Raw genomic sequence first — 19,341 nt, 5'->3', positions numbered from 1 at the left:
TTTCATATCAGGGAGCCCGACCAATCGCTTTCCCAATCATGCAGCCATGATTAAGGAGCTGATAGAAAATCCATAGTATTGGCAGCAAGACAGACACTCTCAAATGAAGAAAAATGGTCCCTGGGCATCGTACGAACAAGATGATCACCTTAACAGACCCATCCCTAATGTGTTCAGTTCCACTCCAGCTGGAGAAAATATTGGATGTTGTGTGCCAGCCAATGGTCTGGGGAGTCGCAGGGGAAAGTTGACACACCCCTGATGGAAGAGAAGAAAATGCAAGGATGGTGATGGAAGCTGAAAGGATGCTTTCAAGGCCAATCCATCCTTGTTGGCCACAAGGGAGTAAATTTAATGGCACCCAAAGGAAATAAGGAAAGGGAAGAAGAGATGCTGAGGAAAGGTAGTGAGAAATGTGAGGGACTACAGCAGGAGGAGGACTGGGATATCAAGTAGGCAGATGGAGGCAGACGGGTCTCTGCGGTGGGACATTGGGAGCGTCAGTTAGCGCTTAATGTCTTGCAGCAATCCCCAAGCAGAGAAAATAACATAGGTTGGTTTATAAATCTAATCTTCGTCCCTTGCCAGACACCTGTCTCAGTGTTTACTCCTCTGCTCATCTGTCTGTTTCCCCCCATTCCTCATCATCTCTCCGTGCAGCACAGGAATGAGGTAAAAGAAAGTCACCCTGACTTTGAACAAACAGTATGTATCAACAGTGGGCCACACATAATTGAGGAAATGAAGATTAACATGCATCACATTCAGTGATAGTCCTCCCCAGGCAAACCTTAGGGGGCTACAATGGACCTCTACTCTTTAGATTGCTCTGTCTCAATCCACTAATGAAACTCTCAATTTAAACAGACGAAGGAGACTTTGTTAGAATTGCTTTAAGGTAATTGCTTTATGCCTTTGAGAGATATATTGTGTATTTTTTTGATTTGCGGCCAAACGGACCGTAAACTCAGCACCTGTTCAGATACAATCTTCATACATTATTGTCTGTGAGGAACAGGACTCTTCAGGAGCTCATTTTAGTGATTTGATTTTATTCCATCACCACACTGCTGATTTACTGTAACAATTCTGCTAAAATCAAGCAAGAAAAGGGCAGATCTCAACTTCTCAACAGAGCGTGTGGTTTGCAGTGACAAACTTTTCCCTCTTGGCAAACTACAGTATTTTAGTATGCACATAAACTGACCTCGAATTAACTTTGAAGGTTCTGATGAGAGCTGCGTATGATAAAGAAGCATGCATCCCTCCCACATGCCCTCCTTCTCCATCCCCCTCTTTCCGTCTGTTAGCGCTGGCATGGAAACAAATTTACAGATTGTTCTTTGCCTGCGAGCCCATCTTTTTTCTTTTTTTTTTTTTTTATCTAATTGGCCAAGGATCCCTTTTATGACAACACTTAATCAGCTTTGTTAAAGTGACAAAAATATTGTGCTTACAATGTCTGAATTTGGCACAATTCAAAAAATAATTAGTTAGCAGGAAAGTGCCTTATATTTGATGGTTATTTTCTTTTGAAAGCCTCTCCTGCAATTTACAAACACAGTTTTCTACACAGAGGCCTGTGATGTATGAGTCATATTTGTTACGTATACATGATGGCATACGATATAGAAACGGCTCAAATGAGAGTCTATTAATTATTCGTATAAGTGTCCTGCCGAGAGTCAAATCTTACATTAACTTCTTCTGAATAATAACAGGAATAATGACATTCTCTTTAACAGTGACGGCTGGTATAAATGGGCTTCCATTACATTATGGAATAAAGATGAGAAAGTTGTTGTCTAAATAACACACAAAAGATTGTTATACGTTTAAGGTTTAGTTTGAGTGAAACCTAAAGTGGCAGCAGCACCAAATAGTTAAAAGAATTACACAAGATATCTCTAAATGGGCTAATTTTATGCAGCGCAAGCGCATCAAATCTGCTCTTACTTGTTTTCCGGGTGTAAATGATTGACGGGTATCATGTTCCGCCCTCTTCATTTACTGACCATTTGGGCTGACTTCATGTAGCCCACAGGCCGATCGGTTCTGACCAATCAGCAGCGAGCTGGCCCCGGTTAAATAATTGACAGGTGTTGTTTCATGCCCTGTGATTTACTTGTCATTTCAAAGAAGATGCAAAATTGTAGGCGCTAACATGAATGAGGTGGATCATCTGCTTAATAGTCCGTTTTCTTCAGTGTCTTATGAAGAAAAAATTTGTCAACTTACAACTTTGCATGTGTGAGTATATAAATATACGTATATAAATATAATATAAATATATATATTGAGAGAGAGAGAGAATGAGAATGTTACTTTTACTTTAAATTGCAATTCTATGGCTATAATTTATTTGTTAGCCCACCCAATCAATTTCAGCACCAGCTGCCACCGCTCTTTACATACAAATTTCTAGAAAATTCGCACTATATTATCCACTAAAACGCCCCAAAATGAAATGTTATGGTTAAGCTTAACTGCAGATGCTGGTGTCTGATGCTCCTACTGTGTAACCAGTTGTAATTCTTGGGATGAAAATACATGAGCTGGAAAACTTTTTGCCTCAAAAATACTGGCTGCAGTGTCTGTTTAAAACAAGACGGCAGAAAAAAATGGAGTGACAACTTGCAACGGTAACTTTAACAGGCTTGTTAAGTTTCTGTCATACTGCAGTTTGTGGTCCAAAGAAATATGACAATGATGATGAGTTTACTCAGCTGAATGCGAAAAAGATTTCCACACAGACAAGACCCCGAAGGAAAAATAACTACCGACTTGAGCCAGTACTAGATTATAGTCATGTTTACACGGTGAAGTCCAACAAGTCATACCTAAAACCACCACGCTTTCCCAGCTTGAGTGGGTAGAGCTAAATATACATACTGTGTGTGTGTGTGTGTGTGTGTGTGTGTGTGTTGCTATGTAGCAGAAACCTGAGCACTATTGTATTGTATGAGCACATTGTATCACAGTTACCATTGTTAGTTTCACTTTGTTAAACACATGACTGTGTAACTGTATGCTACGCTGCATGCTGTTTTAATTTACATTTTACACAACGTCCTGACTTTTTGGGAATCAGGCCTACAGATGTTTTCTTGCTGTGAACAGAGTGGAATTGGTAAAAGTAGCAAAGGTCTGTAGATAATGATGATGTTCATGTGCAAACATAACGAAGTTGAAGACAGTCTAATGGACAGAGACAGACATCAAGAGTGAAAGTAGCCGAGCAAAATACCTTCTTTCTGCTGCTCTATGGAAAAAAAAAATAAAGATTTACAGAATGATGGCATAGGAAGGACAATTTGATTTTCAAGGTCTGAATTTAACAGCCTGTGGGTGGGGAAAGTTCATCAAATAACTTCAAAGCAGCAATACTTCTGTAGCCGTCAGGCGATTTTCTCTGCGTGAAGCCTCACAGAGGAAGGAAAACACCTGACAGCCACAGAAATGAAGCGTCGACACCAGTGCCTCACAAGGGTTTTTGCTTCAGCTGTAGGACACTAAAAATACTCAGCAGGACCCGGAAAAACTATTTTGCTTTCGCTCTGGATTTTGCCCACAGGAGATTTGGTTTAGGGATCCTTCAGGACACCTTAAACCTGTACGAAGCCTGTGGAATGGGAGTGGTCAGAGAAAAGTAATTGCCGGGATTTCACACAAGCAATAAGAATGGCACAGCCTTCAAGTGAAGCAGTGGAAGTGTAGATGGGATTCTTGACCTATATAAAGCTGGACGGGTGGGCTAAATATAGAGCCGACTAGTTTTCACTGAGGACAGATGTTAGGACACGAGACTGTAATAATGAGGACTGCCAGCTTAAGAAGTAACACAGAGGGTCCTGATTTTCACTGGGGATGAATGACTTTATCATGTGACTCAGCAGTAAACACATTTTGTGACTGGGAGACTGACTCAATCAATAAAACCACACTGCAGGCAGTGTTCATAGAGCTGGCCAGAATCACCAGGGGATGCTAAACTAAGCACACACTCTCCGGCTTGTCTGGACAACTTTAAGCATATTCCCAATGAAAAAAACTGCCCTGGTTTCCTCCTGATGAAAGAGACTTTCACAAAAAACACAACTTCAGTCTGAATGCAAAGTGAATGCAAAACACGCTATGTATCTTGTATTATAAGCAACGTAAACATCTGTTTGGTGCTGAGACGAATAGGTTTCAGTGGCAGTGGCAGACTCCGGACGTTTTATGCTTGAGAGGTTGAGCAAGCCTCCAATTTTCAATCAAAACAAGCTGATTTATCCAGAACACACCAGTGGGATCAATATTCACAACATGCAAATTTATGCAATGTAAAAAAAAAAAAAATGTGTTGCAATACATGTGTAATAAGCGGAATAGGAGCTATGTCAGGGGCAAGATGCATACTTTCACAAGATTTGTGAGTTTTAAGGCATCCTATTTGTTCCAGTTCCGTCACGCACAAGACTGTATTCTTGCATGACAAGAACTGTCTTCACACTACATTTACTTTTATGTTAGTACTTAACCAGTGTCAGAAACAGTCTGGCATAAGCTGTTTTCACAGAGGAAGCAAGGTGGAACAACTATCCAGAAAGAGTGCGATTTGCTTAACGAATCACATCAATCCAAGCTGGGGCTCAAAACTAGCTGCTTGATGCTTGTTGTGTACGACGTCTGTAGATGTTTTCTTTTTTCAAGAGAGTGAGACGGGGGAAAAGCTGTTCAAGTATCAAAAGAACATCCATACCTCGATGAGAACATCCCTTTGGCCTTGTTAATAAACAAGGCCAAAAGGGGATGCTGTTTCACACAGAAGATCAGAGAAAAGTACACGCTTGAATACTGTACTGTAAACACAAAGAAAGGTATTATATAGTGGCTTATAAAGTGGTAAACAGTATTTAATAAATGGGTTTCAGAACATTACAGCTGTGGGCAGAAGCTAATGCATGTCAAACTGGGAGTAACTGTGGGGATTCAATACAGCGCCATGAAGCACCGAAAACAGTCTAATCAAGTCTGTCTGGTTCAAATACTAAAAATCTTAATGTTTAAAAGATAATGAAATATTCCAATGACATGCTAAACAGCACACTGTCAGCTAAGGTAAAAAAGGAGCCTCAATAGATTTCAACACCACTGAATACAAGCTTTATTTCATGCTAAGAGCGTGGCTACATTATGTACGTCCATAGGTTATAGTTTTCATGGGCTGGCTGGGGTGGCACCTGAAAAGGTAGCATTAACTAAAAATCTTGTGCTACATTGGGTGTCTGCTGAGCAGCCACTTCAGCAACTCATGTCACAAACGTTTTATGAATTTAACAAAACTTTTTCCGTAAAATTTCATGTTCATCACTGAGATTAATATTCCTGTAATCTTCCTAGAGCAACCCAGACCATATCCGATGGGGCTCAGCGCTTTAGAAAGTGATACTTGGATTCTCACTTGATATTTTTCATAACTTAATATTCCAAAATATTGCAGTGACACTTACCATTATCTGTCAGCAATATTTATAATTGTGATTTTATCCACATTTATCTTAATTTATCATAGAATAACATATATTCTGGTGCAACCAATCAACAGTGAGTTTGTTATATATTTCTTTAATATCGTCCAGGTTATATAAAACATTATAATATAATATTTTAGGGACTCTCTGTCAGTTTTGTCACAGGTACACTTTGTCAAGATGTACACATTTAGCAGGACTGACACATGAAGACCGTAGCACAATATAACACGTATATAATGCACACACTGCACAAAGGACTCTTACTCTTTCTACAGTTCTAATCATTACTGCAACACATTTCAAAGTAAAGCATGTGTGTATATCGTCACAGCTAAGGTGAGTGATGACAAAGAGCAGGTGTTCTTGACCGTGTGCACTCAGTTGTGTGCGCACCTTGACCCATGAACACAAGTGGCAAGTATTCAGTGCGAAGCCCTTGAAAAGTAAAGTGCAGATCAATGACAATTGAATGAGCATGGGTGGAGATGACATTCGAGTGGGAGAGGGCAGGATGTGCAGAGTACTGTATGCCCAGATGATGACCTCCTCCATTACTCACTCAATGAATACTATATTATCACCATTTAAGTGGGACAGGGGTCATTCTAAGCTAGCAAGTCGCAAAAAAACTAAAACCCTAAAAAACGTTTGCCTGAATGCATCAGGCTCTGAAAAACTGAAGGGAAAATCACATCATGTGTTTCAAGTGTAATCACTCAGAAACAGGGAGAAGGAGCATTATGCCCCCACAGAGCGCCACTAAAGGTTCATAATTATTTTTCAACAAGCTGTAAAAAAAAAGAGCTGACAAAACAAAGTGTCTGCTTTCATCTTTGTTAAACAGATGGGTTTTTTTTTGTCCTGCAATGGCTCTTGAAAAAGAAGCAAACCAACAGCACCTGGACTGCCACTGACTCTGACAGGCCCGCACTGACTGGATGATTGGGGGTGGTGGTGGTGGTGGTGGGTGTTAAACTCTTTGTGTTGGTATGAACTGTGTGTTCACGAGTTGTCATCTTTTGAAGACAAATTTTATTCATAGCCTGCTTTCATCTGAGCCAACATCAATTTCATGTGACCGAGAAGGAGGACATCAATGAGGGAAAAAAAAGAAAACAAATGTCAAAGATCCCATAAGCGTCAAAGACCATTTGGGAGTATGTCTCAGGTAAAATGATTTTATTTTTAATGTGTAATTTGCAGCCTAATTTTATGTTATAAAAGCATTTAATAACTTGTCAATGTGACGCCCTGTAAACTCTGTTAGATTCATCAAACTGCTCTGAAAGTGGTCCCAACGACATCATTCGCCGCTGTCATTATCACTGTAGTTGCAGTGTGGATTTTGCCATCCGTGTGAGTTAGAGCAATTTATAAAACAGTGTATTTATAGTTACCGTTATAGTTACCATTCTCAGTGTTGACGAAAGAGTGAGTGTGTGAGAGCTGCAGCACAGCAGATGGAGAGTAAGAGCGACTGTTGCAGCCTTACAGTTCGTGTTGGCCCACAACCATTTCATTCAATTTTAATTCAGTTCAATTTTTTGGCTCAGGTCCTTGCACTGTGTGCAAGTTACAATACAAATGAACAATGTAACTGTTTGTCAGTATATGTCTATCTGTCATGAATATCAGTTCATATTCTTGAGGGATTTGTGGAGTTGCTTAGTGTTAACTGTGGTTTACCACCTGCTCAGTGTATGTCTGCTACATTGACACAGTTATTAGTACTGACAAGGAGGTTATGATTTTGGTCTGCACTTTTGGTTTGTTTGTTTGTCTGTTTGTCTGCAGGATTACAGAAAAACTACCGGCCCAATTTTGGTTACACGTGGGGGAAGGGTGCCGCATGGGTCAGGAAAGAGCCCATAAAATTCACAGCAAGCGTATTCTGGCCACAAACGCTACTGCAGGGCTTCTCTAAAGGATGACAGATGAGCTGTGCTTGATAAATCAAACCTCACAAAGAGGTCTGACTGATTATCCTATTTTATTAGGATGATACGATGATACTTATTGTTTAATAAACAAATGAACTTAACATTTTTTTTCCTGCTTATAGGTCAGCCTGATATATTTATTGATTATTGAGATAACACTGGAGTTGGAATGAAGATATATACATGGCTAATAATATAAGTCACTTCAAAATGAAGGCTACTTGAAAGATTATGGGCCTCATTCTTAAAAAAAGATTTCTAGATGTTTATTTGAACTTAAATTAATTTCTGACAATGTTAATTCATGTGTTGTTTCTTAAAAAATGCTGGCCATAAAAAACCTTTTGAAGTAGTTTCTAAGAATCTCATCAGTAGCTCTGTAGTATAAATGACAAATAAGCTTAAACTGATGGCCCTTGTTCTTACAAATTCCCCTAACATAATGCCAGCACAACAAGGGTTTTGTCCAGAATAGAAATGGACCAAAATAGACAAACAACAAAACTTTTTGGAGGAAAAAAAATGGCAATGGTACAAAGGATTAAAGCTACACAACACACCTGAGGACTAAAGAGTGCAGTGACAAGCGAAGGCAGACAGCTTGGGAGTCACCGCTCAAGCAAAATTCACCACAGACTTGGATTCATATGTGTGTATGTGTATATGTGTGTGTGTGTGTGTGTGTGTGTGTGTGTGTGTGTGTGTGTCTATGGCTAAGACTCCTTAACTGAGTCAAAATAACCTTAAAAATCATGACAAGAGAGGTCAGTCATAAGTTTGCAGCACAGATTTGTTTTCTCCTTCTCAGTGAATGAAAGGGCTTTAAGAGCTGTGCTAACACAGGTCATCGGTGTAGATAAGGCAAGTAGTTAACGTTCTGCATGGCCTCCCTGTCAGGCTGTTAGAAACACTCCAACATCTGGTTGTATAAAGTCATGTCTTTCTGAAAGATGTCACTTCAGGCTAACATGGAGCAGTATAGGAATGTAAACTTTATGCAAATCGTGAAGTGTCTGCATGCTGTTACAGGACCTCTGTGCGTCTTCTTTTCCGGGATGCAAAGAAACCAAAACTTCCTGCAGGAAATATATTTACTTAACTACTGAGTAGTTATCTCCCTCTCCCCCTCTTTCTCTAACGTAAAAAAATACATAGTCTAGGTACATAAATAAGTCACGATTCCACGGTACAGTGTACTATTACTGGACTAAGGCACAGTGACAAATATTTGACCTTGACCTAAAATGAAGGCAGTCTCAGTCTGGGCTTTGCGAAGACACAGTTAGCCTTCATTACAAAAACATGAAGGCTATTTAATGGAAGATTTGGCCACACGTCAAGCAGCCCTTGTGGTGTGTGTGTGTTGTGTGTTTCTGTATGTGTAGGTGTGTGTATCCACACATGAGACGGTCTGAAACAACAAATTTATGCACACATCCCAACTGTTTTTGCTAACACACACACACACACACACACACTGAGTGACCAGACCTTAGTGACCATTTATGCAGATGCAGGTGAACAAAATAATGGAAATTCTCCTGCAGCGCAGCCAAACTCACAGTTTGCTCCAAACAGTGTCAACATTATGCGTCAACTTGAGCTTCTTGTTATGCTAATGGAGGATACATGTCACAGTGGATATGCGGCAGCAGCATGCGTGGTTGAACAAACACAAGTCCAATATGCAAGTTATTCTTGTTGATTGAGATGCTCAAAAACAGCAATGAGTTGAGAGCTCGAGATTTCCCAAAGTTAGTAGTTTCCCAAAACAGATGAAGCAACATATCTGTTTTTAAAAAAGTGAATTGGATTCATTTGTTTGAAGGAGGTAGTAGAAGCAGAACATTATCATACACTGCGCCCTGCAAGACGTACAAACATTTGAATATTTAAAGCCATTATATGCTTATAAATGGACACCACATTGGATTATTGAGGATTATATTAAACAGCGAGGCAGACAGGATATTATATATGACCTCACCTTCTACAGTTCACATATTGGACCTGGAGCAAAAGGAAAGATTGTATTGCTTTCTTTCTCTTACCATTGCCCCGGCGAGGTGCTTGAATGATGGAACACTGCAATTTAATCCCAGATCAAAAACAGAATAATACATATATATAAACATAAACCTGTGAGACATGATTTTATACACCTACTGTCTTCCCCTCTTCCTCCGTCCATTTTGTCCTCATTATCATCCTCTCATCACATAGAGAGCTGTGCCCCTAGCATGCCTCAGCACCACATCGGGCCACATTTATTAAATCTCTTCTGCCCATCTTTGGCTCCTGACACATCTCATTTTCCCATCTCTTCGGCCTGTATGTGTTGTGTTGTTAATACTATAGGATGAACCTGATGAATGATTGACTCAGACTAATAGATCTTACCTTGGCACTATTACTTTATTTAATTACTATGTTTTTTTTATTGGAACGGGGTTTACTCATGACAGGTAGTTAAGGTAACTTGTCAATGGCATCTGACCCCCCCATTTTGTATCTCAGAGTTGTTCTTTGATGCCTCAGTGCAACATTGGCCAAGTTTGTTATTTTCATATTCTGCCCATGAGCCCAAAAGCCTCAGGGATCTCACAGATTATGCAGAAGAACTGTGCAGAAAAGAAACATGTTTAGTACTGAAGGAGGAAAAATGAAGAGGCCACATGTGCATTTATTTCAGTACAACTGAGCACCATTTCTCCCTATTTTACATACATATGTGGTGTGTGGTTGTGTGTCAGTATTACTATATATACTTTATGGGAAGCAATGCCATACGTGCATGCACGTACAACAATCAGCCACTGACAAGTGAATAACATTAACCACGTGTTTACAATGCAATGCAACAATGACGTGGATGTTCTTGAACACGCACCACCCACCTAAACACTGCAGACCAAATACACCCCACCGCCCCCCAAAAAAAGTGCACCCCATTACATTTTGAAAACAGCTCAGGAATGTCTCAAGGACCACAGCAACAGCCTGCAGACTCCCCAGATCCCAACCTGATTGAGAATCTGCGGGATGCACCTGAATAAGCCGAATGCACAGGTGCATCGGGCCCTGTGTTCAATGCATAGCGTTGCGGCTAATCGGTGTATGTGTGCATGGTTATGTCCGTACTCGTGTGCATGCATGTGATGCGACAATGCAGTGATGTGAGCGTAAACCCATTCCACCTACATTAAATGTATTTACACGATGATTCCACTCACATACACACAAACTTGCTTCCAACAGTCTGCTCAATGTGCAAACCACAGATAAAACATTTCCCAACAGCAATATACTCAAATGCCCTGGCCTTCAATGTCCTTTAGTACCCCCTCAGTGATTCAGTACATATGTTCCTCTATTCACTGCTACACCGATAAAACTTCATAAATCAAAACATTTATATGTTTAATAATTACCTTCCTTATTTTATTTCTTTTTTTCCAGACTAAATAGTCCCCTGGTTTAATAGACGATGAAAAATACCAACGTATGTGTCAGTGTGTGTGACTGTTACAAGGGATTACTTTGCAGTAATTAGCAAGACTGTTTTACATTTAGCACACACGCTGACTATACACAATAGTTATTTAAGTAAAGCACTTTTGTGTCATGTCATTTACAATAATTAATTCTTAATTAATATAAGACCAGGTCATGGAGGAATCCACAATCTAATCCACAATCACAAACTAAATTATGCGTTTCTGAGAGGAGCTTAACCACTACATACCTAACATTTAGCCTAACCTCAACCAAAACCCAAGTTCAACCCAAAATGTTTTATCCAGCCCTTTACCTCCATAATGACTGTGGGACATAAACGTGTGAAAAGGGAACACAAACCTATACAGGCAAACACACAGGCAATTCTTCTTCAGTATAACTGGATCAGATAGTTGATCTTTAGGCTTTTAGTCAGGCTCTGATGCAATCAGTCACAGGGGATACAGTGAGAGTGAGGGAGAGATGGCTGGACGAGTGTGAGAATTGGGACAAGGTGGTAGTGAGGGCTCTGAGGTGGTAAAATGGTGACAGCAGGCTAAACTGTTAACTGGTGGGACAGTTAAGAGTGGGCCCATCCAATGGAAATGGATGAATGAGCCATGGAGCCAGGCAGCAGAGGCACTGGTCTGAGATAATGTAGCCTTGCCACGGCAAATCTCACATGTGCACACAGACACACACACACACACACACACACCAGCAGCAGCACAAGCATACAAATTCATATCAAAATCAAATCTCAAACTGTGCTGTAGAACTGGGTCATTGAGTGCCTCTCCTACTGAGTGTAGAAAGTTCTTGAGATAACAAGGAGAGCAAAAGGAAACTACAGAGCGAGAGACTGAGAGGGCAAGAGTTATATTATATTATATCTTTCAGCAGGGGCGAAAAAGCAAAATAAAAACTGGAGAGCAAGTCACTTATTTGGCAAACTCATGCATATACTGTATACAGTACTTACATTGCAAGTACACATTTGCACATTTTCACGTCACGCATTATCATATTTAGACAACTCTGTTTTTTTATGTGGTGGGGTGAAAGAGGCTCACCTCCCTTTTTAGAGATAATAATCTTTCTTCCCACGTGTATTCATAACATGCATTATTGAGAGCCCTCTGCAGTACTGACATCCTTCCAGCTCCTGTAGCACACTGGTTGTGTTGCTCGTCCCGGGTCCCCATTTAAACCATGCTAGATTTAGAATGTGCGTGCCTGCAAAGAAAGCCACACTCCACACTGGAAGGAGAAACAGGTACAATCCTCCCAAATTATTCAGTAAAAATACGGCAGGGAGGCAGGATAAACACAGCTACAAATGGATGTCTCGCTTGAGTTTGAAATAAAATGCAACTAAAGCAACAAAAAAATGTGCATTTCATAAATCAAAGGTAAAGAGCAAACCGTTTCAATCACTTGTTCCATTGCTATAAACGGCTGCAATGCTTGAATACAAACACTAAGTCTATTGGTCAGCATGATGCTACAATAAATCCCACAGATTATGCAATGTATGCATCTATGTTTACAACCAGCAGACAATTAAGAACCCAATTATGATAGTGGTTTGCTAATGCATCGTACACTTCTTACTTAATGTGGCCATGTGAAGCATCACTCTACCAAGATATGGGAGCATTCGTACAGCTCAGTACAGTAGTTCCTTCGTCCTGTGTGAGTAATGGCCACAAGGGAATCAGGCAAGCAGTCCAAGTCCATATAACACAAAACCAGAGAGAGATTTACTACGAGCTCTGTGCAGGTACCAGGACAAAGCCAGCACAGAGGTCAATGTTCACACTCCTGAATTGTGATAGCATATCTGGTGTGATAGCTTATCTGGTGTTATGGCATATCTGGTGTGGACGAAGGTTAACTGAGACAACGCATATAGTGAGTAGGTACTTCATTATCACATCAAACAATACAGGACTAAGCTTGAAATTGCACTCGCCAAAAAATGGATGTTGAATAAAATGATGTTAAGTGATGTGACAAAAGGTTGCTCGCGGTGACAGCCTCACAGATAACATCGGTTCATCTTTTAGCTCATCGTTTTCAGTTTTGGCTTCACTGGTCTCTTTTGTCTTACTAATCTAATCTACCTGCAGCAAACGCAGGGAGCTATTTTTAGCAAAAAGAAAATGTTGATGAACCACCCAACAAGCAGATAGTCCCGGTAAGCAAGTAGCTGGCGAACATAATGGAGCACAAATACTGATCAGGCTGACAGAGATATGACTCCAAGTGAATGCTAATGCTGCTCTGCAAGGTCTGGATGTGTAAAAAGGTAACTGTAAATATTTACATCTCCGTAGTGTTTACAGCTTATTCTGCAACCCCCCCTCCCCAAAAAAAAAATAAAATAAATAACTGTCCATTGTACTTTATATATTACATAAACAAGGGAACACAAAACTAGAGGCATACATTGGAAGGCAATGCTCACATTCAAATGCTACTAAGTGGTTACAGAAAACACACTGCTGTGAGGTGTTCCTGTCAGAGTTGCTGGGGGCATAACCCAAGGCAGGAGAACACTGAGGACACGGCGATCTCATTCATGAGCATCTTCAAAACACAAATGCTAACACATGGAGCCACAGAAGTATGCAGACACACCTGCATGCAGATGTATACATTATAGCTATCATTCCAGCTATCCAAAACCTGACTTCAGTATCTGTCCTATGTTCAGGTTCCATCAGAACACAAGTAAAAACAGTGAAGGATTCCTGCTCTTCAGCATCCAGCTTTCAATATTCTTTAAATTCCTTCCCATCTTTCCTTGCAAATCCAAAAAGACTGCAGCCTTAAAATAAGACATTCAACATGTAGTTTTTGTCAGGGAAACTCAAGGAAACTCAGGGAAACAAATCATCAATAATTCTCTTTAAATCAGATGTTTGCTCTTTGATTAATAAAGGTCCAGACTTCAAAGAAACAACTTAGTTTGGGTCTGTGTTTTCATGTGGCCTGCTTCTGTTTGTATGCTGGTGAGCACAAACACCTTGGTGTGCTTTTTGGCTGAGCGAGAGCTGCAGGAAGGAAAGGTTTTCTCATCATCACTTCAGTGGCTTCTGGATCCTACAAAAGAGACAGATCTGCACAAGGGCTGAGTCCATGTATCCACCACTCCCACTCATTCAACGCGACGCTGTCAGGAGCCTTCAAAAAAAGTGACCCAAATCAAACCGGTCGTGCCTTACAGGAAACAAAAACAATCCGTGACAAACATCCTAACCAGCCACACATGAAAGTGAGCGTGAGACCTGGGAGAGCAGCAGAAATGCAAAGGGAATTCATAAGAATAAGCAATGAGCTTTGAGATGGACAGCCCTGTAGCAGGATGAACTTTACTGAAGGGCCAAAGTGAAAGTGAAAGTCACATACACACACTGGCGCTGGTCAAATAGCAATTTCCTCTCTACATATGCTCAGCACCAATGTAAATCTAGAGCTTATGAAGAGAAGTTGGTCAAAGTCATATTGGTTTTGAGATTCAGTGAAGGGAATCAATCCTAGCCTCATGGAGATAAAGCAGTCCCACTTTCCCTCTGCTGAGCAAAGTCAACTCAAATTAACTGACTTTCTGCAACAACCGACAAAGCGGGCATTAAAGCACTGTATTAAAATGAAGCAGCCATTCCTTAGAATGAAATGCACTCCTGCCCATGTCAGTGCTGCAGCATCCGAGCTGCTTGGCCAGCAGAACTAATCTGAACTGTGAATCATAGGCTCATCCACAGGTCAAACAGCCCACAATGAATCATATATGCTCATGAAAAGCTGCTCATCTCTGAAATGTTTTCTCACTGGATGAACCAACAAGCAAACAGCATATCGAATCAAGACAGTTTCCTCTACGTGTCTGTACTTGTTACACATGCATCACTGACTGTGCAGAGTAACACGTTCAAGCTCCACCACCACACCAGCAGCGGCTCTTCAGGCCATTCTAACTTTGTGTGTGTGTGTGAATGGGAAAATTTTAAATGTGCTGCTTGTCATTATCTAACACAGCGCAGGTTCGCCCCCTTGATTCTTTACACTGTCACGCCTGAATAATCTTTTGTCATTAAAAAGCATCAACTCATTGTACTAAAAAGTAATGTAACAAGCTTTTATTAGGTGTACCAAATATACTTAAAAATCTACTCTGTTCGCACAGTGAGTTGCTTTCCTAATTTTTTGTGCTGATTTTCAATAAACCCTAAAGCAAGAGTTTCAGGCCTTTTTGGGAGTTTGACCCCTTAAAAACAAAGGAACTCAAATGTTACTGGTTGCCTACCACTTGTGAATTTAAATGCCTGAAAGCATAAAATTAAAATCAAAAATTAGAGAAAAGTCTACATTAAAATGACTTATGTAACAGAAATGGTTTTTGTTTCTGCCTGCCTACCCAGTTAATCATTTTGCCATCTTTCCAATTCATATTGAGACCTCCATGATGGGAGAGTGTTGCTGAAAATTTAGTATTTAGTATGTGTAGATGGAGGGAGCTGCAGTAAGACACTATAGTACCAGTAACTTGTGAATACCGACGCAAACTGTTGACATTTAAAGTTTTTTTTTTCTTGTTATTAAAAAGCCTTGTGGCATCATTTTAAGTGTCATCATCAAGACACACTATCTGCATTAGACACCCTACCCCAACACACACACACACACAGAACAGAAAAGGTTGCAATCTCTATTCTCACTGCAGCTCATATAGTCAATCGTGCAAGACACAATTATACCCAGTGACCTGGCACACCTACAGGAAATGAAAAGCATAACAAAAGAGAGTAGACAAAAAGCAGAAAAGAGAGAAAGAGGACTGCCAAGGGGGCATATTTTATGACACAAGAATGAGTGTGAAGGAAAAAGGAAATTCAGCTTGAATATACAGAGAGGACAGACAGAGACACTTTCATCTTAACGGTTTACAGGTGGACCAAAAGAATCCTGACACAGTACTGCATAAACAGCCATAAGGCATTGTGGGTACTTAATTTTATTCTAACTCACACACACACAGGCAGTTTTTTTTGTATGCATCAATTATACCTGCCTACTTTCAAATCTTAACAAGGAGACCACAGATACAACAACAGATTTGACACATTTAACATTTTAATCAGACGATTCAGTCGCACACGTGATCACACGCTTAAGGTTTATATTAAACTAGAGAGGGCAATTCCAAGGACTTAGATCTCACAGAAACAAGCTTTTCCTGCTTTTCTACTGCATGTGGCTCGGGAGACACCAGTCCTAATTACACTGCCGTTGGTCACGTTTCTGTTCTGTGCAAGTAGGCAACATCCAGTTGGTAACGCTTCCCGATCAGCTTGCTCTCACTCACTGTTGGGGGTTTATGTTCGATATTTCAGAGCTGTCGCTTTCACAGTACAGGATCACAAGTTGTAAATATGGGATCATTTGGACAGATAACACATTCAGACCAACCTCAAATGTCCTGAGTGGACCCAAAATGTTTTAAATTATCCTGTTGTGTAGGACCATTATTACTAGCATACACAGCATTTATAGCTTAAGGTGGACTCATGTCCCCGGTCACCATGGTAACCCATCTGATCTTCACATTTCTCCATGGTAGCCTCCTCATTACGGTTCCTCAGTTAAGAAAGCCCTGTGTGATTCCTGTGCATGGGACAAAACTCTTTTTGCGCTACAAATATATAAAACAATCCTGGGTCACAGTCAACTGAGCCAAAATAGAAATGTTATTTACTGTTATCTCTGCATTCTGCACACAACAGCATACTGAATGATGAAACATACGTTACAATGCGGTGTAGTTGAGTAATGCTTTATTGGGAAAAGCATCATGAATCAGCTCAAAACGCAGTGCTGGCAGCTGGCCTGTAAAGCGCACAGCAGCAGCAGCAAGCAGCGATCAGCAACAGCAAGCAGCTAGCAATAGCAATAGTTTAAAGAGTAACTTAACACTAAACAGAGAGGAGCGCTTCACTGTTTCACCTCTGACCATACCCGAGATCAATGGCACGTGTCGTCGGTCAGAGGTGTGATTTGTTGCTCTTGTAAACACATCCAACAGTGCAAGATGAAAACTGGAGGGGAGCAAAAAAGAAACTATGCTGCTGTTTTTAAATGGTTATAATATAAAGAAAAGTCTGTGAATATTCATAGGTGTGTAGTTGTAAGAGCTGATCTGAGCCATTAATGACAGCCAGGCTATTAGCTCAGTGTACACTGAACTGCACACAAAGAAAGCAGTCCGTTAACACACCACAGGCAACAGAGGTGTTTCTTCTGTCTCTACCGCAACACACATTATTAAAACGATTAACAAACACTAATTTCCAGCCAATGCATGAGATGCTGTTGTGTCAGTCCCTCCTCAAAAAGCACTCCACTGCTGTGTGTAAAATAACTAAACCCACCAGCAAATTATCATTTTATGCTGGTCAAGTCTTGGTAGGCATTTATTCTTAGACCTGTGTCATACTTCTTTGAGTGCCTCATGAGATGGACATGCCATTAATCATGTTCAGGAGCTCAGCTTATCTACTGCTTGTGAGCGATCCTCCAAAGACTAAAACAAGCAGTCATGTTTGAGGTAAAAATACTGATTATATCCTCACAGTCTTGTCTTAAGTAACTTATACATCAACTTTCCTCTAATTTTTTTTTCCTCTGTTGGCTGCCTGAATTTCTAAAGTACTTTACCTTGACTGGATAAAAGCGGAGGAGACAATCATTCTCTTGACCTTTATAGAACATTTTCACAATCAGACCAAACTTAAAAAATATGCCTGAGCTATCCATTGAATGAGTGTCAGTCTTCGGATCCACACGTATATATGTATGAAAATGTTATGCATATGTATGTATAGGTATGAAATATTTCAAAATGTCCTTGAAAAACAAACTGGTTTTGGCCCACTTTTCATTCAGTTAATTTATTACCATTATTATTCACCGACTACCACCCACACCATTTACCACAATAAATAAATAAATAAAATAAAAGCAGAAAAAAGTAGACTGGAGTACTGTATTGTATACCCACAAGCCAACTCAACAATACTGAAACAAACAACCCTAGCAGCTATACTGTGACCTTCCTCAAGCTGCTGTTGCAACATCTGTGGGAAGGTTTCTTTTCCCACCTCTCCTCAGTTTGATGTTTAAGTTGGTCTGTCAGTTCTTGTGTAAAGAGGCATAATCTCTGGATTCTAAAGTCTGAATTTTACTTAGCCTGGAGGGACACTGAGAGCAATGAACAGAGTATGACAGAAACATGCACTCACCTGAGACTCAAGGTCAGGCGTTCATCTTTAGCCCTCAGCAGATCGCCTACTGAAAATGTTGCACTACCCAGGAAGCTGCTCTGTGAAACCAGACAGAAAAGGAAAAAATATAACAGGTTAACACTGGGCGAATTATTCCAGCAGCATGTAAACTGTTGAAAAATAAGGCAATAAAAAGAGACCGCTGAACAGCTCTTTTCTTCTTTTCATCGTACCGCAGAAGTGTTATAAACAGGTAAGTGCCAGGCATAATGTTGCAGCTATTATTTTGAACCCCGTGATCTAAAAAAGCACAAATACGTGATCTTGTTGACATGAGGCACAGCGATGTACAATCTCGTCTCCTTTTCACGGCTCTGACAACATGTGTTTGCTGCAGGCGTGATCGTGAACAGGGGGTGTCAGCACAAGAGAACTGGGTCATGGAGAGTGAGGTAGGGGACGAGCCCATCAATAACGAAGAGACGATCCACGTTCGTAGAAAACACACACACACTCTCTCTCTCTCTCTCTCTCTCTCATGGGCATGCCAAGACGCAGGCACATCCACTCACACATACAGAAAAGTCCTGCACCTGCATCTGCATCTAACACCATCAACAAGCTAGCTTGTGCTACAGGAGGGGAGGGCTAAGACCATGCCAAGGACGCTGTAGAGTAGATAGAACAGGTAATTAACAACCGGTACAAAAGGTGAGTCCACATATTTCATGAGGCTGGGGCAAAAATATCTTAATTAATATATTTGCAGCCTGTGTCCAAGATACTGCAATGCTACAGTACTATTTCTAGTCCTTTCCTGTACCAAACTTGACTGTTTGTTTTATTTTTTGTTTTTGTTTTTTAATTTTTATGCATATGTCTTTTATAAAAGTGCCAGTGATGGTTCTTCCAACACTGAAATGACAATGCAAAACAAGACAATTTGTGTCATTTGAGTCTGTTCCTTAAGATAGCTGTCAAAGGCCGTATCTTGCCTGCGAAGATTTTGTAATGAATGCAAATGAGTTTCAGATATTGTAAGCAACCACCAGAGGATTTCCACACATTCAACACGGTTTTTCTCTGCACCTTATAGAA

At 40.4% G+C, this 19,341-nt stretch overlaps 1 protein-coding gene across 21 annotated transcripts in view; it reads right to left on the bottom strand.

Moving 5' to 3' along the window:
* inpp4b (inositol polyphosphate-4-phosphatase type II B) overlaps positions 1 to 19,341 on the bottom strand; it is a 207,159-nt gene that overhangs the window by 67,335 nt on the left and 120,483 nt on the right. For 20 of the 21 annotated variants that reach the window (XM_046415765.1, XM_046415787.1, XM_046415751.1 and 17 more), the window contains one exon: positions 18,262 to 18,341. In XM_046415765.1, coding sequence (XP_046271721.1) covers positions 18,262 to 18,341 — 80 coding nt within the window. Of the gene's footprint in view, positions 1 to 148; positions 171 to 18,261; positions 18,342 to 19,341 lie in introns of those variants that run through there. The other variant, XM_046415862.1, reaches the window with a different exon arrangement.

Source organism: Scatophagus argus, chromosome 2 (assembly GCF_020382885.2).
Source record: "Scatophagus argus isolate fScaArg1 chromosome 2, fScaArg1.pri, whole genome shotgun sequence".
NCBI classification, from domain to species: Eukaryota; Metazoa; Chordata; class Actinopteri; family Scatophagidae; genus Scatophagus; species Scatophagus argus.
The sequence above is the reverse complement of the archived record's forward strand: the minus strand, read 5'-3'. Positions and strand labels throughout refer to the sequence as shown.